Below are 25,178 nucleotides of genomic sequence, written 5' to 3'. Positions count from 1 at the left end.
CTTTAAATGATGATGGATTTTCACTTCAATGCAAAGATCCCTGAAGTCATGGGTAAAACAACACTTGTTTTCATTCCTAAGGATCCACAAGCTGCTGAGATTGAAAATTTTATATCAATTTCTTTGGTGGGCATGATTTTTAAGATCATCTCTAAGATTTTGGCCAAAAAAATCAAGAGAGCTATATGACAACTCATCTCAGAATCACAAAATGCATTTATTCCCGATCGATGGGTTCATGATGTGCATGTTATAGCATACAAGATTATCCACTCAATCAAGTATACATGTACAAAATCCTGTCTTAAAAATTGACCTCGAAAAAGCTTTTGGTTCCTTTGATTGGAGATTCTTATTATGTTGTATGCAATATATGGGGTTAAGTGAGAAGTGGAGGCAATGGGCGGACAAGTTACTTTTTTCAACCTCGATTGTGGTAACAATGAATGAGGAAAACAATGACTTTTTTAAACACAAAAAAAGGTAAGGAGACTAATTTTCTCTCTTCTTTTCATTATGGCTATGGAAGCACTCACAATGATGATATCTAGTGCAAAGGAGGAGAGTGTAATTCCGTGAATGTAAAGTGTCAAAATTGATAAAAAATCTCTTGCCTTTTCTTCGCGGATGACGTGTTGATTTTTGGTGAGGCTTTAGAGGAAAATATGTAAGTTTTATGGGTGATTCTTAAATGCTTTTCAAAGATTTTAGGCCTACATATGAATGAAAGTAAGAGCCAAATCTTAGTATTCAATGACCATATTGGAGACTCATAAAGGCTTGCCTCGACAATCTTTAATTTTCAGGAAGGCTCCTTACCAATGAAATATTTGGGCCTTCCACTTCATTTCGGGGGGGGGGGGGTCTCTAAAAAATCACATTGGAGTAAGGTGAAAGATAAGATTTGCCAAAAAATCAGTCTTACTCTTCCAATTTTCTCTTTAGAGTGGGAAAAATTAATCTTATTCGTTTTGACATCTCTCCTACAATGATACACTTTCTTCAAATTTTTAAGATACCTAAGAAGGTAGAAAAATGTCTCAATACTTTATTTCAAAATTTTATTTGGCATGGGTCGATTGAAGGAAAGTCTAAGGAACTCATCTAAGTGGTCGCTTATTTCCCAACCCTTACATGTTGAGGGTTTGAGAATACACAATTTGAAAAGATTCAACATCACCCTCTATGGAGGTTATGTAGGAGAGAAGGCAAACTTAGCTTAGTCTTCTTGAAAAAATATGACTTGATTGGTTGGTTGTGGAACTAGTTCGAAAATCATAAATGGAAAAAAGGCTTTGGGATTTGGAAGGAATGGGTGGTGGCTATGGATCACTTCAATATGATGATTGAGATAAAGGTGAGAAATGATAGTGAAAACCTTATTTTGGTAGGATGTGTGGTGTGACATCCAAACTAAAGGATTCATTTCCTCTCTTATATGAAGCAACTTGAGCCAAAATTCGGTAAAGTGTGTGTTTTTTGGTCAAATAGAATGGAGATGTGAGATATTATGCTTAGAAGGAAACCATCGGGTTCTGTTTTTCAAGAATGAATAACACTCATGGACTTATTGTTTGAAAGATCTTTATCTCAATGAGAGGACAGTGATTTGGTCACTCGCTAGTGATGGTGACCTTAAGACATCAACTATGTACCAGTCCCTTGGCACGCCGGCACCAACATGACTTCTGAAGAAAGCCTTATGGGCTGCGGGTCTCCCACTTCAAGGATCTCTTATGGGTTGAATGCTTCTCCCTGCTGTGATTAACACAGAAATTAGAGTCAAAAGCCAGGGTTTTCACCTTGCTAAGCGTTGTTCCCTTTGTCATTGTGAAAAAGAGACCACATCCCACCTCTTTTGAATTTGCATTTGTATTGGCTCCTTGTTGCATCAAGCATGAAAAGATCATTTCATAGATTGGGATAAAATATCCTTTCCAAGGGAGGCATTGATTGAAGCCCACATGAATTTCAAAGGCCGATGAAAGTTCATGTGGCATGTTTGGATATTAACAGCTTAGAGGCTCATTTGGCTAGAGAAGAATCAACAAATCTTCTAGAGGCTTGTAGTCTAGATTGCATTTTATACCAACTGCGCTGGGAGGTTAAGGAAAAGGTATGCCACAAATGGTCAGATCGCTCTTCGAAATGGTTAGGGGGAAATTGGACTGTGAGTTGAGGCTGATTCATGGTCTTGGTTTGGATAAAAAATCCAGCATCTTTGAACCCGTGTTGTGTTGGACGCTGTTAGGTTGGACACTAGTCCTCTTGTAACATTTTTTCTGATTTGCATTTTGATTTCTATTTTTAGTTTGTAGGGGTGTGATACCTCATCACATGCCACCTAACTAAATTGTTCCTATTAATATTAATATTATATACTGTTCTCTTAAAAAAAGTAAGATTTTTTAATAAAAAAAACATGATTCAATAGTCAATGCCTAGCAAATGGATGATGCTGGTCAAGTATGTGAAAAGAGTGTCACAAATGCACAGTTGGCACAAAGCTCTGGTTCACATAGTTCAGTGATCCATGGTTTAAGTAGGCTAAGGGGTTGTCTCGCACGGTGTGCGGGAGGCCGTTGCCATCAAACATTGGACGTGGCGGAAAAGAACAGGGACGGGGAATGGTAATATAAAAAAAAAAGTCGGGGAGAGGTGTCCCCCGACACTCTCTCATATTTTGTTTCTCTCTCTTCCTCACTCTCTCTTGCACGCGGGTGTCGAGGCAAGAGTCCCTGGTCTCTCTCTCTCTCTCTCTCTCTCTCTCTTTCTCTCTCCCAGAACATTTGTTCGACTTCTCGTATCTCGCTTTCAACAGCTGTCGAACGTGCTGCTGGGGGGGGGGGGCTGAGAAATCTGTCGCAGCTAATTTTGATTATTATCCTACTAGTGATAAGTCCATCATTATTTCCCATGCTCCTGCCCATCATGGTTTCTCTGTCAGTGACTCTATGCTTTACATGACTAGTGCCCCATCTCGAGGTGGATTGGAGGCTCGGTTGGACAATCATATAAAAGGTGGGAAATGGTCAATTTTGCCCTCGTCCTTCATTATTTTTCCAATCAGGCATTTTGATTATATGGTGGTTCACATTATAATGTTTAGTGCTCGTTCCACTGAGGCTCACAGATGCATGATTATTGGCCTATCAGTTCCTTTTCTTTTCTCGTCGGTCGTCATTGAGGCCACTACTACTGCCCCTGCCGTCACTGATTCTGTGTGTAGTTTTTCGGGGTGTGTGGCTCTCCCTTCCGCTCCATCCCTTCCTCGGTAGTGCCCTCCTCTATTACGTTTGGGTGTTGAGGTTGAAGAGGCAACCTAGATGCTTGATATCTCTCTCTCCTCGTCGCAGCTGCTTCATATAACTGTCGATATGGTATCTACCATTTCGGTAGTCTCTACTATCCTAGGTAGCTCCCTAGGTCCTTCAACTGGTGTTGTCTCCAGTCTGAGGGGTGATTCTTCTGGTTCTTTGAGGGATACTAAGCGTGCGGGGGTTGTTTGGCACCGACACGTTAGCAGTGGTAGTAGAAGCAGGAGGAGCAACCCACTCAATGTTACAACTTTCGATGGCAGGTCTCCATGAAGGTCGGTGAGGCCACACACTCCCCAGATTTTTCCTGATTGTGTGTTATAAAGTCTCTTTATTGAAATATCAGGGGCTTGAATTGCCCCACTAAGCGTATGTTTTTGGCTAATTGGGTTAGACAGGAGAAGTCTGACCTGATTACTATTTGTGAAACTAAGATGGACGACGTTTCTCATTTTGTTGCCTCTGGTATATGGAGGGGTGCTGACTACTTTTTTAAGCTTGCGGTCAGCCATGCCGGTGGTATCCTTATTTTGGGAAAGTAGTCTTTAAATATTTTTCAGCTGGACATGGGTCTTTTTTCATTGTCTGTTGCCTTCACTTTGTAAGACAGTGGCAGAAGAGTCATGGTCACTGTTGTGTATGACCCTAATCACACCATCATGAGGCTTGTTTTCTGGAACAACTTAAATATGATCGTTGTCTCAAACAGAGAGTACCATTTTATTATGGGGGGCTTTAATTGCCTTTTGTCTATTCAGGATTCTAATAACCCTGTGCTTCTCAATCCATCTATGCGAGGTTTTCAAGATTTTGTTCATCAGCATAACCTTTACCCAATTCCTTTTATCAGGGAGCGTTTCTCTTGGTCGAATAGGCAGATTAACCCATGCTGCAGAGTTCTTGATAGGGTTTTTATCACTCCAAATCTGCTTGATATCATTCCCGATGTCAAGTGTGTATTGCTAGCTCCTTCTATTTTGAACCATGGTCAGTTAATCACTCTTTGGGGGGATGATTTTAAATCTGTCAGGCGTTTTGTGTTTGAACAATGATGGCTCCAGGAGCCAGACTTTCACAAAATTATTTCGAACTCTTGGATCAATCCTTTCAATGAGCAGTGGGCAGCTATCCGGTGTCATGAGAAGCGGTCTCGTCTCGCTGAGGATATCAAAGCTTTACTCCATAATCGAGATATAGTTAAATTTCAGTAAATGGCTGCTTGAGAGCAAGAGATTTGATCGTTGTATCAAACTGTCTTCTTCAGAGTCTCTATCTGATTTGCACCTGCAGAGTTTGCAGGCCAGATCTATTGAGTTATCAACGCTTTTGAAGAACTGGAGGGTCAAGGAGGAAATTACATGGAAGCAGCAAGTAAGGGTGAAATGACTTGCGGCTGAAGACAATAATACTAAATTTTTTCACTCATATGCTTCTCATCGTCATAGGAGGAATGTCATCCCATCAATCACCATTGGGAGTGTTTTGTACTTTAATCAACACATTATTTCAGTGGTCACTCAGTATTTTAAAGATTTATACTCTGTTTCACTTATTGCAAAGGGTGTCATTGGTCCTGTTTCTGTTGGTTTGATTCAGCAAGATCAATCCAGAATTATGCAAATGAAATTCTCTAAAGATAAGATTTTTAGGGCTATCAAAGGTTTGTCGGGGTGGAAAGCTTTAGGTTCTGATGGGTTTCATGTGGATTTCTTCAAAAAATTTTGGTCTTGTGTGAAGCTTGATGTTATTAACATGTTTGATGAGTTCTATCGTAACTTCAGATTGCCTATTCAAACCCACTTGACAATTATTTCTTTAATTCTGAAAGATGATGTTGCCACTAATATCTCTAGGTTTCACCTGATTTTTGTTATGAGTGCCCTTTATCGGATGATCGCCAAGGTGTTGGCTAATAGGTTGAAGGCTGTAGCTCACCAAATATTTTTGAACTCTCAGTTCGCTTTTATCCACAATAAGAGGATTTACCATTCATTCATCTTGGCCTCTGAAGTCATTCACTCCTTACATCTTAGTGGTTAGACCTATTTTTCTCTTAAATTAGATTTTCATAAAGCCTTTGATTATGTGCATTGGCCCTTTTTATTTCAAATATTATCCAATTTTGGCATTGCTCATCATTTTTCTGGGTAGGTGAGGGAATTGGTCTCTAATGCTCAAGCCATGATTAAGATTAACAACAATAGAGGTGGCTAGATCAAGTTGGAGAGTGGATTAAGGCAAGGTTGCCCTCTCTCGCCTTTGTTGTTCAATGCTATTGCTGAGGGTCTCGTGGTGTTGCTCAAACGTGCTGCGGAGAAGCGCCTAATAGATCCTTTAGATGTTTTGGCTTTTTTGGATCATATTCTTATTTATGTTGATGATAAGATTATTTTTGGGTGAGCAAACGTGCAGCAGATGCTTAGATTCAAGCTTATTCTTCAATTTTTTCTTTCTCTTTCTGGGCTTTTCCTAAATGATAGCAAATGCTCTCTTACTATGTTCAATGTTGAGTCTTCTATGCTTGCAGCGGATCAACAAATTTTTAATTGTGCAATCTCTGAGTTGCCGATGACGTATTTGGGTCTGCCGTTACAAGTAAAATGCCCCTCTTTCGCTGCTTAGGCTCTAACTATTCAAAAAGTGAAAAACAAGCTTTTTTCGTGAAAGGCATTGCTGGCCATCTAACTTTAATCAGACATGTTCTTTCTTCTATTCTTGAATTCTTCATGTCAATGTTTGTGATGCTTGTGGGTGTGAAGAAGCAGATTTGTCGTTTATTGGTGGATTTTCTTTGATCTGGATTTTCTTTGATCTGGGTGTCAACTTCAAAGTAAGCATCATTTGATCGGTTGGCGAACAATGGTGTTACCTAGGCATATGGTTGGCTTAGGTATTTTTGCTTAAAGACAGAGGAGTATTGCTCTTGTGGCCAAGCAATGTTGGATGGCCCATCAACCAGGTTCTCCATGTGCTCGTTTGCTTCATAATAAATATGGTGCTCCTGATTTATCTCCTTTTCGTCAGGGAACCCAGGGGTTGGCGATCTCACACTTGCGAAGCATGTGGCTGAGAGCCTTATCCTTCTTCAGAGATCAAATTGGGGATGTGAAAAATTATGATTGGTGGTTGCAATGGGCGATTATGCCAAATGGTGCGTTCCACACCCACAAAGTGTATAGATCATTGCTCCCCCTGGGGGCAGATTGGTAAGTGTGTGTTATGGGCTAAGGGCCCTTCCCCAAGATCTCGGGTCTTGGCTTGGTTAATTTTGCATGATAGTGTTCAGACTTATATTTATTTAAAGAAGTTGGGCTTTCAATTTCCTAGCTGGTGTGTGCTTTGTCAACCTGCTGAAGAAACTACTTATTTATTCTGGTCCTACCCTATCTTTGTGGCCCTATTTGATAGGACGTAGAGATCTCTGAACGTAATTGTCAAAGAGGAGTCTTTTGCACTTGATCTGCTCCTGGGCTCTATTGGAATTAGACGATGCAAGCGGCGGAGACGAATCTGGAAGACGTGGCTGCTTACTACTTGGTGGTTTGTTTGGATGACACGCAATGATGCTACTTTCCGTCAAATTCTGGTCGTCCTTAATAATCTTGTCCATAAAATCGTGGTTGATGTATATGCGATTCTACGTATGCATCTTAGAGACCTCCTTCCCTCTGAACAACGTTCACTCATAGGTGGTTTCTTCTAATCCAGCGGATCCTGGTTGAGCTTGGCTTTGTTCTATCTGTAGTTTCTTTTTCTTTAGCTTTTTATTTTTCTATATTTTAATTTTGTTTTCTATATTGTTAGGTTCATGGGTTCAACATTTTGTTGATCTTCATTAGTGGTAATGTTGATCCTCTCTCTCTCTCTCTCTCTCTCTCTCTATATATATATATATATATATATATATATATATATATATATATATATATATATATATATATACACACACACACACACACACTGGGATCTTCAAGAAACCCAAAAATTGTTGTTAGACTGTGGGATCTGTTAGGTGTAAGAAGGAAGGTAGAGAGAATTCAAAGGAGAAACTGGCCTGTTTTGAAAGAGGTGGTCTTGATGAGGTGGAATAGTCCCACATTGCTTGTGCTTGAGTTTTCTGTGGGCTTTATAAGCCACTTGAGAACTCATACACTTGTTCCTGAGAACAAGGGAGTGGGATGACCACCACACACACACACGCGCGCGCGCGCACCCGTTGTGCCGTGTCGTGTCGTGCCATGCCGAGCCGGGCCGGGCCGGGCTCGGGCTCGGGTTCGGGTTCGGGTAATTGGCCCTTTAGGGCCATATCCAATCAAGACAAAGTACCTTTTTACCCAAAGTTTCTTTGGATTTGGATTCGGTAATGGGTTATGGGAATGGATAACGGGTCACGACTCCTCGGATTCCGTGCCCGTTATGGTACTTCGAATTCCGTAACGGATCTCGATCTTTCGAAGTCCGTTAACGGATCACGTCCCCTCGGATTCTGTAACGGGCTCCTTCCACGTTTCATAACCGTTTGTAGGTTATAAAAGCGTGGTCAGGGGTGGAGTTACGGATATGCTGAGACAGACTTTCTGAAGAAGAGTTCTGCGATTTCCCATCTCCCTTTTCACTTTCTCTCTTTTTCCTGTGAGTTATCCCGAAAGGGGTTGTTCTGCAACTGTGGTTCGAAGAGGCTGTTTTCGAAGGACGATCCGCCGCAGTGCACTGTTCGGTTCGTCGTGGCTATTGTATCCTGGGGAAGGACGCCGGACCCTGATCTGCACAGTATGTGGGGGCGAATCTTCTCTAAGGGGAGTACTTTCGTATGCCTTAGCCTATTACATAAACTAAACATGTTCCTGTTGTTTTCTTTATTTTCTGTGCATATGTTTGTTTCACTACAACAAAGCAGTAGATTAGCGACGACCACATTCCGTCGCTAATCCGTCGCTAACCATGTTAGCGACGGATTAGCGACAACGCGGCGACAGTATGCTTACGTCGCGAATATTTCGACGCTAACTGGCGATGGAATAATTCCGTCGCCAAGTCTGTCGCTAATTGCGACGGAATAACGAGCGCTATATTCCGTCGCCAATCCGCCGGTACTAAACGGCGACCACGGCGTGGCGACGGATTTAATTCCGTCGCTAAGCCGTCGCTAGATTAATATGAATAGCGACGGAATCATTCGTCGCTAATCCGTCGCAAAAACGAAAAAAATAAAAAAAAAATTATTTAAAAATTAATTACCGAGAACTGTACAATTTATATTTCCTGTAAATAAAAAACAAACCACACAAAAAAATTCATATAACAAGTATCTATAATAATTAATCGTTCCACCTTAAAACTAAGAAGTTTAATTATTTACAATTCAACAATTACAATTAGGAAAAATAAAAAAAATAGAATTTCTTCAACACAGTCCTCTAATCATCGCCAAGATTTTGTGCGTCTTCTTGTTCATTGTCTTTATCTGTCCCTTCAGCTCCACTACCCTGATTATCGCTAGCAGCCTACACAAGAAAAGAACAGTCAGTATTGATAAACAAAATATAATGAAATAAATTACACACTATATGTGATTCTATCATGTGCTCATGTGTGATCTAAGGCAATAAAAAAACTCTATATGTGATTCTATCATGCTCATATGTGTGCTAAGGCAGTCAAAAAATTGAATATGTGATTATAGCATGTTCATATGTGTTCTAAGGCATATAAAAAAACTCTATATGTGATTCTACCATGCTCAGATGTGCTTTAAGGCAGGCAAAAAACTATATATGTGATTCGATCATGCTCGTATGTGTGCTAAGGCAGTAAAAAAATTGAATATGTGAATATAGCATGCTCAAATGTGCTCTAAGGCAGGCAAAGCCAAAAATTTTATATGTGATTCTATCATAAATGATATATACCATGTTCATATGTGTTCTAAGGCAGTTAAAAAACTCTATATGTTATTATAGCATGTTCATATGTGTGCTAAGGCAGTCAAAAAACAGAATATGTGATTATAATATGCTCATATGTGTTCTTAGGCAGTAAAAAAACTGAATATGTGATTATAGCATGCTTATGTGTTCTAATGCAATAAAAAAAACTTTATATGTGATTCTATCATGCTCATATGTGCTCTAAGACAGACAAAAAGTTAAATATATATATATATATGTGATTCTATCATGCTCATATGTGTGCTAAGGCAGTAAAAAAATTGAATATGTGATTATAGCATGTTCATATGTGTTCTAAGGCATCTAGAAAAACTCTATATGTGATTCTACCATGCTCAGATGTGCTTTAAGACAGTCAAAAAAACTATATATGTGATTATACCTGAGAGGGACCTGGAATCGAAGATCCCCTATCCTGAACAGCGGCCTTGATCTCATTTCGGAGAAAGGGGGCGACGGTGTATTGGAAGTAGTTATTCAGTGATTCATTAATGATCTCGCGTACATCATCATCGGAAAGAATAGTCGGCTGCTTGGAGCTTATGTCGGCGCAAGAAGTTGGTGAGCCGTAATTGGAAGAACCAATAACTGGTGAAGTGTTCATATTACTCCCAAACCCGAACACGCGACCTTTTTTGGGTTCACCTGCTGCAGTCACCCATGCTGTAGGATCAAATGATGGATGCTGAGTAGCGTCTTCGCCATATCGCTCTACCATTTGTTGCTCATATGCCTCCTACAAAATAATGTTTAAAGTATTCATTAATAATTAATGATAACATTATGATGACTTGCATATATATTGCAATGATTATTAATAGAATTAATACATACCGTTGTCGTTCTCGCCTTCTCTGATACGAAGACTCCCGTGGTCTTCCGTTTATGTGTTTCTACAAACACATCCTTATATGGTACACTGCCTCCTTTTTCTGCTTCCTGCGAAGTTAAATGACAAAAGATTTAGTACACAAATTTGCAACAATACTTATAAAATTAATATTATATATTGATGAGTTACCATTTTCTTTAGGTGGCTCCCAAATGTCTTAGATCCACCTATGTGTAGATGGGCTTCGGGCATCTTCGATCGATTTTGTGAAGCCTTCGCAGAGCGATTTTTAAATGCATCTCCCGCCCACATATCGCACATTTCATCCCAGTAATCTCTCCTGATAGTAATAGGACCATGGCCCTTCCACAGTAATGGATCATCTACTACGCCAGATGCTTTTTTTGCTGCAGTCTTCATAGTGTGCAGCATGTCTGCAAATCGATTGGCAGCCACCTTCTGCCACACCTTCCTTGCATCATTTTCTTCCACCGTAGTTGCAAAGCGATTCGAAGCCTACAAATATTTTCACTATAAAATATTTAAAAGATATGCAATAATTGAAAACAAAATACTTACGGTCGATTATCGATATACACTATTCGAATGAGTCTTCTTGTGCCAGCCTGAGAAGACCCTGTTTCCTGTGTTGGCTGTTGACTTGTGCGATCAACTGGTGTAGGTGGGTCGTGTACAGACGCAACATCATCTGTAAAAAAATACACACCAAGTTCTCAGAATGTGCATTTGAACTAATCAAGCATCTAATTAGTTATATGATATACCTATCACAGGAGCCCGTGAAGATGATGGTTGAGCCTGGCTACTACTGGATGAGCGACCACTATAACCTCCACGAACTATATTCTAACAAATAACATATGTCATACAATACATTCAAATAATTCACATCAAGTATTACAATGCATTCAAGTCATTCACATCAAGCATTGCAATGCATTCAAATAATTCAAATCATTGACATCAAGTATTGCACTAATTTAAATCATTCGTTAATTGCATAAATTATAATACATTCAGATAATTGAAATCATTCACATCAAGTATTACAATGCATTTGAATCATTCGTATCAAGTATTACAATACATTGAAATAAAATTTTTAATCATTCACACCAAGTATTGCAATACAACTCACATCAAGTATTACAATGCATTTAAATAGAGGTTTGTAGTATAAGATTTTGCTCACTAGCTTGAGAATTCTTCCTCGTCACTAGTTTGACTTTCTTCTTCTTCTTCTTCTTCTTCTTCTTCTTCTTCTTCATTGTTTGCCCATCCACTTGGTACATCATTTGGATCACATTCCTCTATGAATGTTTCATCAGCCAATGGAGATATGACATGCATATCATGCGCAACATCGTGACCATAAGCGAAGTCATATACATCATCTGATTGATAGTAATCACTGTCTTCAGCTAACTCATCTTCTTGTAACTGATCATACTCGGGGTATAGTTTGGATTTCACCTTGCAAACTGCCCACCATTCATTTCTATCTGACTTTTTTATACTCGGATATGAAGTATAATAAACTTGTTGAGCTTGCGAGGCTAATATGAATGGTTCATATGTTCCAAACCTGGATTTATGATTCACCTCCACAATGCCTGAAGCTTTGTCGAGTCTTGTTGCAGTTGGATCAAACCAATGACACTTGAATACCGTAACCCTGTTATTCATGCCTAAGTAAGTCAACTCCATTATTTCCTCTATAACACCGTAGTAATCATGTTCATTTTCACCGTAGCTGCTACCCTTGACACACAATCCACTATTTATCGTTGATTTGTTTATACCGTAGTCTTTTGTATGGAATCGATAACCATTTACGATATACCCGTTGTAGCATTGCACAACTTTGGTCGGACCATTTTCTAAATCACATATTCCTTGATCTTTAACATCACCATGGCGAACTTTATTTGCATGCCATCTCATGTGTTTAGCTGTCTTTGAAGACATATACAATCACTGCAATCTAGGAGTGATAGGAAAGTAGCGGAGCGACTTGTATGAAACTTCCTTTGATCTCGTGCTACCATTGCCTCTTGTCTTTGGCTTGAACCGAGGATGCCCACATGACGGGCATGATATGTCGTTTTCCTGCTCCTTGAAATACAACATGCAGTGATTTGGACAAGCATCAATCTTTTTGTAACCCATACCTAGAGCGTTGACCATAACTTTTGCAAGATAGAAATTTTGTGGCAATTTCTCATCTTTAGGCAACATACTCTTCACAATCATGCACAAACGGTCAAAACATGATTGACTCAAATTATACTCGGACTTCAAATTCATTAGTTGAAGAACTGCAGACAAGATAGTGTGACTCTCACAACCGTTCCAAAGTGGCTCATCAGCATCTTTAAGTAAATCATAAAATCTACTAGCTGCATCGTTTGGTGATTCTTCATCTACGACAGTTCTTACATCACTAGAACTCATAACAGAACCTAGTTCTGTTCCTGCAACATCAAATATCAAATTCGTATATGGATTATCGTGCACCACATTCACCCGTGCATCAAAATCGTTTCTAAATTCTTCTCCATGAAATGCCCAGTTCTGATAATCACTCACAAAACCCTTCCTGTATAGGTGATGTCTAACGCCATGAGGTTCTATAAATCGATTATTCTTACAAATCTTGCAGGGACACCTAATCCGACCTGTGGGATCTACCGTACTGACACTCGCTGTTGCAAATTCAATAAAACTATCGACACCATCCATATATTCATGCGATAACTCATTGTCCACTATCCTACGGTACATCCATTCACGGTTTGCAGTCATTCTGTCGTATGATGTTACGAATAGTATCCTAACGAATTAAGAAAAAAACAATCAGAATGCGACGATGAAGAAAATATCAAATTTATCATGCAATATACTATGTCAAACAATAACAAGAATTTTGATGCATGCATTGATAACTTAATATTTTCATGTGCAAACTATTAATGACATGATACAATCATTTGAAGCATGCTTTTATTATAAAATTTCACATGGAAGTCAAAATCAAATTGAAAGTAACTACATGCAAGCATGGATACAATTACATCAAACATTGCAATACATCATAATCATTCATATCAAATAAATGACAAACATGTACCTGCAGCAAACACACTTCAATATCTCACTAACTACTACCATGCTTAGCATGGACTCCGTACTCCAAAAATAAGAACACTTCCATATTTCTACATTAAAATCATGCTCAGCATGATCTCCGAACTCCAACAAAGCAGTCCTAGATATCAACAACTAAGTGAGTGTGTGAACAATAAAGTGTTGCATTCAATAAATTAAATAACATGTGATACGTTTGCATCACTTACTCACCACGGGTATTTACCCGATTTGCATTGTTTTTGTCATTTACTTACCACAGGTGGCCGAGCACGAGTTGGTTCTGTTGAAAAATCTGCACAAAAACAAAACAAATTAAGTTACAAACTAACTAATCATGAAACAAGATGAAACACTAACTAAAAAAATTAAAACAAATTAAAACAACTCTAACTAATTGAAAGAAGAGAAAAGAAAAATAGTATATATGTTAAGCCAAATCTAACTAGAAGATGCTAATTTAACAAACCAGCTATAACATGTTGAACCAGTCGACTAACATAAAGTCATAGACAATTTCTAATCTGAACTACTTAGCAAAGGAATAGTAAATCAATCAATTAGTTTACTAGAAAAGATGTGAACTCCGTTTAACCACCACTATCATAAAGAATTCAAATAGCCCTAATCTAACTAACTGATTGTTAGAACATTAAATACCAATCTATCTAAGAAAAATATAATTATAAAAGACTAATAGATTGAAATACTCTAACTAACCAGATTTCAAGAAAACAAATTGAAGTAAAACTAACTACCAGTAGACATTAACAAACTAACAAATTGATAAAAATTTATGAACTACTCTAACTAGAACAAACTAACAAATTGATAAAAATTTATGAAATACTCTAACTAACCACAGTTGATTAAATCTCAACCTAGCCAGTTGATTTCGATTTGATTTTTTTTTTTATAATTAAATTTTTTTTTGAATTTTAAATCTCAACCTAGCCAGTTAAACCACCTGCCTTTCCGGCAGGGAAGGGGGTTAAACCCCCTGCCGGAAAGGCAGTTCCGGCATGGGGGGTTGACCCCCTGCGTTTTCGGCAGGGGGTCGACCACCCATGCCTTTCCGGCAGGGGGTCGACCACCCCTGCCGGAAACGCAGGGGGTCGACCCCCCATGCCTTTCCGGCAGGGGGTCGACACCCCCTGCCGGAAACGCAGGGGGTCGACCCCCCTGCCGGAAAGCACGGGGAGCGGCGGCTGGCGAGGTCGCCGGTGGCCGGCGCAGTCGACAGCAGAGAGGGGGAGACCTGGAGCGAAGCTCGGGGGCCACTGGGTCGCCGGAACTCAGAGCGGAGGCGAAGAGGTGGCTGCAGGGAGGATCGTCGGTCGTCGGCGGCTGAGGACGCCGGTTGCGAGTCGCCGGCGAAGGGGAGACAACACCTCCCGGCAGCAACCACAGAGGAACAACAGGGAGGAGGAAGAGGTCGGCGGCGGGTCGCCGATGCTCGGAGTCCCTGGCGCAGCCGCTAGCCAAGCAGGGAGGTCGGCAGCGAGGATCGTCGGCGAGGCGGCGGCGGCGGCGGCCGGACGGTGGCGAGAGCCGACGGGCGGCGGGAGGGAGAGGGCGGCGGGCGGGAGCAATACAGCGAAACAGGAAAAAGAGAAAGAGGGATGAGATTAGGGATTTACGCGATATTTAGCGACGGCTTAGCGACGGAAACATTCCGTCGCTAAGCCGTCGCTAAATCAAAATACAAAAACCGCGACGAAATATATACTGTCGCTAATCCATCGCTAATTAGCGACGGATTAGCGACGACAGAGTTCCCTCTCTAAATCCATCGCTAAAATGGTGTTCTTGTAATAAAAAGTAGCGACAAAAAATTTAGTCGCTAATCCGTCGCTAAGTAGCGACAGATTAGCGATAAAATTTGTTTCTTCGCTAATCCGTCGTGAATTAGCGACAGATTCTATCTCTAGCTAATCTGTCGCTAATTAGCGACGGAAAAAATCCGTCGCTAATTTTCGTCGCTAATTAACAATTTTCTTGTAGTGTTTATATGCTGCCGTCTGGATTTTGGTCTGTTGTGGAAATTGACATGCCTGCACCCTGTTGTTGTTTCTGTCGTCTGTTAATCATGCTATTTACACTGTTGTATTTCATGATTTATTTCGTGTTTTATACCATGATGACGAATGTGAAACTGTGTGATCCGAAAAGTGATCCAACAGGATCTTCATGTTTTTCTGGTTTCTGCCATAAATTAAGGGGTTTGTCTGTCCATTTCGTAGTTATTCTCCTTTGATCGCATTTTCTTTCAAGAATTGCCATGGAATTTGGAGTTTTTTCACGTGTCCATGCTGTCCACACAGCGTAAAACAAACGTTGGTTCAGTCAAAACAAACCTTATAGATGAGTACAGTTGTTACAGAATAGACAGAACATGCATTTTGTCTATTATGTTCGTTCATTCCGTCCAAGCTTGGACGAGGCAACAAACAAGCCCCAATGGCTTAATTCTTTTAAGAAAAAAAATTCTATCTAAATTATGATCTACCTCACACTTTATATTTCAAAAAGAGTCCCATGTTTTCTGTAAAGACGTTCCAGAACCCGACGGAAATATGTAATTCTCTTGTTTCTGAGCCCGAATCCGTTGCAACATGACATCATGTCAGTGCACTGTTTGCGAGACTGTGAACATACAATCAAGTTCATGTGGAACTTTTGCAGGGACATAGACTCCACCAACTGAAGAATGGATGAAAGAAAACATCGATAATGTGTGACCTTAAATCGCAAATTGGCTTTATAAGTCAGACCATAATCGCATCTTTGGGACGTGATTGATCTGGGAACACAATCTAATCCGATGTAGATGGTGCATAATGGAGAGAGATTCTAGAGGAGCTAAGGAAGGGACGACCTGCACTTGTTGATCCAAAGCTCTTCTTGTAAGCATGTTAAATGTAATTTAGTTGATAAAGAATGTAATTATGTGGCATATAGTTTGGTTAGACTTGCAATTTGTTGATTGTGGTATAAGCAGGAAAGATAAACAACAAGATTGGTTTACAAATTTAAATTGTATGTTACAATATGTGATCTTTGCAATTGGTATAGGGGTCTGCCTAGCCCAGACCTGAAGTTAAATTCATGGTTTAGACTTTAAGATCCATATGATACATCATTTTAACCTTTGTCTCAAAAAGATTTGTTCAACCGCAAAACCCTCATTCTCAAATGTGGATCTGGTTAGGTTTGGATAAGGATCACATTGGGCTCAGATCCTTATTGGTCCAATCCATTGACAGCGTTATAAGTAGACCAAGAGCAAGCCTATTCTATAGAAAGTCGACTATTTTAATGTGGAACAAAAGACCATAAAGATTTTGACTAGAAGACTCGAGCAATCCAAAATTGAGGTACCCACATCGTGCCTCGCTTCTTATGCTGCCTTCACAAGAGACAGAATTCCATGAAGGCTAGAGGCCATATATATATATATATATATATATATATATATATATATATATATATATATATATATATATATATATATATATATATATATATATATATAGTGTAGTGAGAAGGAGCTTGAACACCTACCTGAACATGCTGGCCGTCCTTGGGACGCTTGATGGACAGCAAGCGGAAAAAAAAAGTAGCATCAAAATGATGCATTTTTCGCCAAATGAGCATTAGCGACGATGAAAAAGCACCATTAATGACCATTAGCAGCGCTCATATGGGTGAAATTTCTCATTTTTTATGCTGGCCATCCATCAAGTGCAATGGACGGCCAGCATTTTCAAGTAGGTGTCAAGCACCTACGCACTACTCTTTCTCTTTCTATATATATATATATATATATATCCTCCTTTTGAGCCTCATTCAAGCTTATGTTCCACCAATCTCCACTGATGGCATTCCTCCACACCCACAACAGCATTTATTACATAACTTGCTGCATGAAATGATGAAACTTGCTTTACATTGAACAAGTGGATTTCTCCTCTTCTTTGATTGTTTGGGAGATAGACTTTTGGGGAGCTCCATATGGAATTCAGTTATTGAAGAAAAGGGCTGCTTTCAAAGTTATATTTGTTAGAATCGAGTCTCAAAATTATGCATTTATCGAGCTTATATTTGACTTGTTTTTTACTAAGCCACCTAGCTAGGCTAAGGTTATGGTCATGATTGATTGCGACTATTAGACTCTTAAATGAATTAGCTATTACCTAACCATTGACAATTAATTGAGATGGTTGTTAGCCAATATCCATTAAGATATAACTGTTATATATTTATTCGTAATCGGTAGACAATTATTCACTTATATATATATATATATATATATATATATATATATATATATGAGAAGTGAACATATTAGGCTCCATTTATCGTTCTACCTCATAAGTTTTTAAGTGTTTTATGATAGATCTGAACCATTAGTTGTATTTAGCATGCACGATTTAGTAGGAATAGACTCTTTGATCACGTTTTTTCCAACGAAAAAAATATTTTTGAGTTGAGAAAAACTGCTAGCTTCATAGCCATTGATTTTGGATCTTCGAAAAAACTTGTATACATGTCAAATTCTGGCGATCCAAAAGCCGATTTCCACTAACAAAAACCTATAGATCACATCTATGGTGTTAAACGTGAAAAAAACACTTAAAACTACGATTTTAGAAGGGGGCCTAACAAGACCTAACAAAAAAGGAGGCTTAAGAAACACATTACTCTCTCTATATATATATATATATATAAATTTTTTTGTGATTTGCATCTCTCTCATTCTCTTGTATCTCATCTCTCTCCTTTTCTACTTAAAGGTATTCAAAGGTGATTATGTTGTGTTGTGGTTGGCGGCCTTCATAGTCTAAGTTGGGGTCATGTTTAACTTGAGAAGGCTTGGTTGTATCCTGAAAGCAAAGTTGCAGTCAACCCTATTGTACCAAGGACTAGATCTTAAAGGGGAAATTGTTGCTTTAAATAGAGTGCTCGTATGACTGCTTCTAGGCAAATTCTTTATGAGATCAAGTATATATTTCAGCAATTTTTTTCAACAGTATTTAAACTCCTAAGGAAAAGCACAAATCTTTCCAAGTTCCTCTTCAACTTCTCAAATGTCAACAACCTTCTCTTGAACATAGAGAAAATAAACAAGATTTCTTCTTTAATTCATAAGATTGAAGCCTCTAAGATCTCTTCGCATAATCGCATATGACATATGCTAACCAGGTAAAACATAAAGAAAACAAAATTCATCAGGATTGAGAATAAAGCATGAACTGTTAATAAATAGCTAGGAATATAAGGTTAAATATAGTTAGATAAAATGTTGGGAGCAACCAATTATACTTTTTTTGTTTTTACATGTTACATTCCTTCCTGTCCTGCGGGCCTTGTGTTGAGGAGCGGTTGCAGTGCCTTGACAACGATCGTCATATTGGGGCGAAAATCAGCTTCATACTGGACGCATAGTGCTGCAACAGCAGCCATCTGCTGGAGCAAAAAGTTTGATTAGAATACCAAGAAAATTACAAGGCAATATAACAAGTCTGCAAACCAGTTTTCTTTCAATACAAAAATATTGGGTTCACCTAACTTTGGTTCTCTTTATTGTCATAATATATATATATATATATATAAAGAGAGAGAGAGAGCATTCAACATTACCAAAATACATTTCAGAGTACAAGCTGATCAAACCCCGTCTCTACTATATAATTGAAGAGTCAGATACACATCAGACATAACCCACTGGCAAAACCTTCCAAAATCGAATTTGATGCCCCTGAAGAAGATGTTTCTTTCAGTCCAGATCACCCACCATGCTGAACACAAACATACCCGCCACAATAATCTCTCTTTTTTTTTTGTGCCGTAAAATCATGGGACCAAGCAAGAGGTCCCGAATAATGGAACTCGAATGAATTTGAACAGACGGTGCACCCCAAGTTTGAAAAAATAGGTCTAGAATGACCGAGCAAAACCAAAATAGGTGAGTTGTGTCCTCTTCTGCCTTCTCGCGAAGAACACACATGCTGGGAAATTGAAGCCCCTGTTTCTTGACATTAGTCTGAGTTTGAACACGATCCAGAGCCACACCAAAACTTTGTCCCTTGGGGCAGGCCCCTTACCTGACATACAATCAGTGGGAAACTAGTCCAACCCAGAAGGCAACAAAGAATGGTAAACTTGCTTAATAGAGAACGTATCTTCGCTCGCAATGGCCCAGTGAAGCCACAGGCAGCCATGGATAGGCCTAAGATCCCTGCCACTAAAGGAGTGAAGTGTCTTCTGCCACTCCAGCCAGAGGAACGAATGACACACTGAACTGGGCGTCGAAAGAAGGGAGTTAGGTAGATTACCATATTTTTGCCTAACAAACGTAGCCCAAGGAGATGGAGATGTGGAAGCAACCCAGGCCCACTTCAAGACTAAAACGATACTCCTCTTTCTCAGAGTCAGAATCTCCAAGCCGCCTCGCTGCCTCGGGAGAACGATCTGTTGCCAAGAAACAAGCGGGGTCTTTTGTGAGATGCATTCCCAGACCAAAGGAAGTGAAAGAGCAAATGGTTAATCGTTTGTTCTACTGTCGTCGGTATAATGGACATGCTCATACAAAAATCTGGTAATCGAGCCAAAACATGACGTATTAGCGTCAATCGACCCACAAAAGATAAATATTAGGCCTTCCAAGACTGCAATCTCCCTTGCATCCGCTCTATAGTAGACATCCAAGACGAAATTCTCGACAACGATAGACCCAAGAAATTGACTAAAAGGTAGGATATCGAGCAGTTGAAGATCCTTGCAGCAGCCTATTGGAGAAGAGTGTCGACTGTAAAGAGTGAAGAAGCTTAGTTGCATAAATAAAAGACCCTTGCAAACTTTGACCTGGAATAAAAGCCCCCTGGTTCAGAGAGACAAGTTGATCAATGACAACGTGCAACCGATTAGTCAATACCTTAGATAAAATGCGATACAGAGTACCCATCACCAAAATCGTCCTGAAGTTGGATATGTCTGATGCCCCTTGCCTCTTAGGAATCAAAGAGATGACTGCTACATGGTATGGTTTAAGAAACCTTGCATTATGATAGAATTCATCAAATAAGTGGAACATGTCAGTTTTAATAATTGACCAAAAGGCTTTGAAGAAGTCGACATGCCTGAGAGGCTACTAATAGCATTAAAAATCTCAACTTCGATGAATCGAGCCTACAGTCGAACAAATTGGTTTGTCGCCAATGGATTATAACTCATACCGCTGATGACCCCCCAACGCCTAAGTCAGTCGAATACAGCCTGAAGAAATAAGAAGTAATAGTTGGCAAGCAATTTTGCTGACCAAATTGACATCCATCGATCTCGACTGAAAGAAATCGGTTTTTACTGTATTTATTTGATATGTTCATGTGAAAAAATTGTGTATTATCATCACCATTAGCCAACCATGCAACTTTGGCCCTCAACTTCCATCTAAACTCATCTCGTGCTCTCCATTCTGCAACGAGAGCAAAGAGGATGATGATACGCTCCTGCATCTAAAGCACTTGACCCTCCGGCACACCATCAAGATTGACCTGACGTTAGGCCAGAGAGGAGAGCTTAGCTTCCCACTGACCGGTGAACCTAAACGTGTTTATGTTATTAAAGTTGAGCCATTCCTTAATACGTTACCGAAGACAAAGAAGCTTTGCATGGATGCGGAAGGACGCCCAAGATCCCGTAGTAGGTTGAGCTCACGATTATCCAACCAGCTGATGAAAGTCTAGCACACGAAGGCACCACCCCTCAAAGAAGAACCTATGACACGCTTTGAAGTCTGCGCCCCAAGAAACAATCAGTTGTCCATGATCGGACAAGTTTCGCGGCAGTAGACATGAAATGACATCCAAAACTACATGAAATAGTTTTGGAGAGAGAAATACATGATCAAGTATCCGCAAGCAAGAGAGATACCTCATATTTGACCACGAGAATTGCTTCCCCCCAAGAGGAACCGAGTAAAGTTGGTTTCGTCGAATAAACTCTTGAAACCCCCTAATGGAGGGGTTGAGAAGAACCGGTAGACTAGAATCCTGCGTGGACAACAGGCAATTAAAATCTCCTCCTAAACACTGAAGAGCTTCAAATGTATCCAAAACTCATTCCAAGTCAGCCTAGAAAGTTGGTCATAAGGCATACACAACAAGGCTATACACAATGGTGAAGACGATATCTTGTAGCGACGGCAACAAGTTTGCAGAAAGAGAGATGAAATAATGACCAATATCCACTATCGCCACCTTAAGAGAAGCTTTCCAAAGAACCAGAATGCCCCCAGCAAACCCAACGGCCGATTTAAAAGCATATGCCGCACCTCTCCATAAGTAAGACACCATTGATAACATAATATCCTTCATTTTGGTTTCACAAATTGCAATGATATCTAAACTTTCATATCTAATCCAATTAGCTAAAAACAAGTGCTTATAGGAGCAATTCATGCACCTAATATTCCAAATACACATCTTTATGAACAATAAACAAGCATCACCCTAAGACGCCTTTGCCTGGCTGAGCGTCGAACTGAGCTGGAGTCATCTTCTTGAAGTTGGGCTTGCGAACGGGCCAATGATTTAGCTCTACGAAGACTATTTGTGACCCTGGCCGCCGATCATGCTCGGAGAACAATCTGTTGTTGGATCGAAGAACGCTGCCTGGGTGAAATCTGTAGTCCTAGTGCCCGTGCAGCCTCGACGAAGGACATACCCCATATGTCGAACATGTCATTGACCCCCTGCGACCCACCCCCCGAACCTAACGAATCTGGGCAAGGTTATGGATGCACGGGTTGCAAGCAGGAGACCCTCGAGGCCCCCTGAACAGACACTCTGAGAACCTCCATGGGATATCCTCCATCTTTACCTGTCCGACAGCGTGCGGAACACAGAAAGTGAGTTTATTGTGGCATGCAAGGTGAAAATGACACCATGCAGGTAAAACCAAAAAAACATGTCGGGGGGGACCCCATGCACACCAGGACGCCTTCGCACGGTAGGAATATCATCATAATACGAAGGGTAGAATCAGTAGAACAAAAGATCCCACGATCGTCAAAAAATGAACTGGCCCAAGATCCATCATGGGCGATAAATGCAACACAACTCCCGGAAGCAAGATCGTGCTGGCGGCCCAAGAGTCGAAGGGGCAAACCGGATGAACATACAGAGCCCAATGAATTCTCAATGCAAGTGGACCCACACTCCATCTCAAGAGCAGTCATACTCATTAACTCGTCAGGGCGAATGTGACAACTTGACGGCTGAAAAAGGATGCTTCCCGATGGCTGCTTTGGGATAAGTGCGGTAGAACTCCGGTGAATGGCCGACCTCACGGGACGAACAAACGACACTAGATATCTTTAACGGGACCCAGAGCGATCCTATCTTTACCGCCGAAAATGAAGAGGTGCCCGCCTCCAAAGGACACACCTGCGCAACATCACAGAAAGATACAACATGTCAACGAGGAGCATGTACCAAGTGTCTGGCCTATGGCGAAGGTTCCGACATACAAGGCTCACCGGAGAGGCAAAAATATGCTGAATTCTTGAACTATCCAAGCCACACCTGTGACAAAAAACTCTTGAACGAAAGTTGCAATTGAAACAGACAGGACACCACCAGTCCCCCGGCTTCGCCCGACACACATCCGCCCATCGCCTAAGGTTACAGAAAGAAGGTTGCCACGCCGACCGAACTAGAAACCACCCCTCTAATACATCCTTGTTGGAGCACGGCCGAAAAAAAGGAGCACTGAGTGACCCCTGAATCTCATTGTCTTCCAGAGCTTCCTGGTGAAGAGACTTAACAAACCACCAGATGTCCCCTAACTCAAGAGCTCGTCGACGCAAGCCGCGAACACCCAAATAAGGATGCAAAGAATCCTTGAGACAACCTGAATGGAACCCTAACCGGAGCCCCCCACTTCCGGAGTGACACCGCGAAGGCCAAGCATTAATCCCATACGCCAACTCCAGGAGAGCCTCTTTGTTGTGACAAACCGACTGACTACAAGAGAGACTCAAAACCGATCGGACCCCGCGGCTTGCCTCTCATCATCAGCAGAGAGAGAGAGAGCATGTACTAACAAGGAGTTTACATATGGATTTGTTGAGAGAGAGAGAGAGAGAGAGAGAGAGAGAGAGAGAGAGAGAGAGATTGTACAATAAACTTGAATATTGCATTGCAGTACAATAGGAAGAGATGAGTGAGAGTTGCTTGATTTATATCTTCCTTTTCTTCAAGTAATTCGATCAAATTTTGTTCATGCACAATAATCAGATCACAATCTTAATGATCAAAGAAAGGAGAACATCCCCGAAAGCACCTAGCTCTTGAACTCCAAAAAGCAACCATATTGGGTAGGTGCAATGAGGGTTTCAGCCCTTCCGGTATTTTTTTGCAGTTCCAACCCCATAAATGTATTGGGCATGGTTGATTTATGAGTAATCCACACCTGGATCTTGTGATTTCGATAAAAAACATGATATTTGGAGCCTAAAAAATTTACAAAGATTTTGAACCATTGATTTTTCGAACCTTATAAAAACCCATCCATGTTTCGGAATCAAACACTTCAAGAGCTAATCCTTATAAAATCAAGTACATAGATCACATCTGTACGGTCTGAATTTAAAAATAAAACAATAAACCCTAAAAAACTCATTTAACGCGTATCATTTGGCAGCCACCCATTACTCTCTCTCTCTCTCTCTCTCTCTCTCTCTATATATATATATATATATATATATATATATATATATATATATATATATATATATATATATATATATGTCTTTCTTAAAAAACAGACAACATTTGCTGCCCTCATGTGTAAGGAGCCCCCTAGTTGGAACTCATAGGAAGAGGTTACTTTGACAGTCTAACCCCATGGATGTGTCTACCATAGACAAAATAGTAGGATCCCTTGGATCATATTTTTTCTATGTAAAAAATATGATTTTTTGAGGGTTGAAAATTTTTGTAGGTTGTTGATTTTTCGACCCTTAGAAAATCCAATAGACACATTGGGAAAACATGACCCAAGGACCGGTTCTCTAGTAAATCAAACATGTAGATTACATATGGAGGGTCAGATGTGCAAAAAAAAAAAATAGAAAATATAGAGATTTTCACTAGGGGTTCTTTAGTCCTTATCTATGAGGACAGCAAATATTATCCCATATCCATATATATGCTCCTTGAAGAAATCACATCTTAGCATTTTCCAACTAATAAAAGATGGCCTAGGTTTGCACACGCACGCTCACAAGTGTGTGTGTGTTGCATTTGTGTCTGAAGAAAAAAATTAAGGTAACAAACAAAAAAAAAATCATATCAAAGATAACGAAAAGAATGACCTTTGCAACAGCCTTTGGGGGGTAATTGTTGTTGAGTTTGAGATCTACACATTGTTTCACTTTGTCTTCACTTAATCTTGGAGTAGCCTGAAATATACAGAATATAAATGAACTTGTGGATTGTTCTCCTTTCATAAAGACCAGTCAAATTCACAAAGCAACTATTGAGCATAAAAAGGCATACCCATGTAACAAGACTTTGTTGCCCTTTGGGCATGGTGTGATCCACAGGCTTCCTACCAGTCAAGAGCTCCAGAAGAACAACTCCAAAGCTGTAAACATCACTTTTTTGAGTAATCTGCCCAGTCATCGCATACCTGTGAATGCAATAAAAATTGCATAGTTATTACCAAACTGGAAAGGTTGTCATTAGCCAGACTTTATTGCTTGGTGAATGGGGCCACAGTTGAAGCGATATGAAAAAATTAATTTTGAGAAAAATGAATCGTTCACCTTCATATTTTAAGGATTTTATTCGTCTACATGAACCGACTCTTATGATTTGCTAGATGAAACTTTTGTAATAATACACT

General features: G+C 40.0%; 1 protein-coding gene across 1 annotated transcript; it reads right to left on the bottom strand.

Moving 5' to 3' along the window:
• Positions 1-18,608: 18,608 nt before the first annotated feature.
• On the bottom strand, positions 18,609-24,955 carry LOC149834470 (protein CYTOSOLIC ABA RECEPTOR KINASE 4-like). The gene is made up of 3 exons (XM_090009372.1): positions 24,830-24,955; positions 24,646-24,732; positions 18,609-18,731 (listed from the first exon to the last, which is right to left on the bottom strand). Exons 1-3 carry the CDS (start codon positions 24,953-24,955, stop codon positions 18,609-18,611), a joined length of 336 nt encoding a protein of 111 aa, XP_089865498.1.
• Positions 24,956-25,178: the final 223 nt, after the last annotated feature.

The sequence above is a fragment of the Nuphar pumila genome, chromosome 6 (assembly GCF_984573655.1).
Source record: "Nuphar pumila chromosome 6, dmNupPumi1.hap1.1, whole genome shotgun sequence".
Taxonomy (NCBI): Eukaryota; Viridiplantae; Streptophyta; class Magnoliopsida; order Nymphaeales; family Nymphaeaceae; genus Nuphar; species Nuphar pumila.
This window is presented reverse-complemented; position numbering and strand designations above follow the sequence as displayed.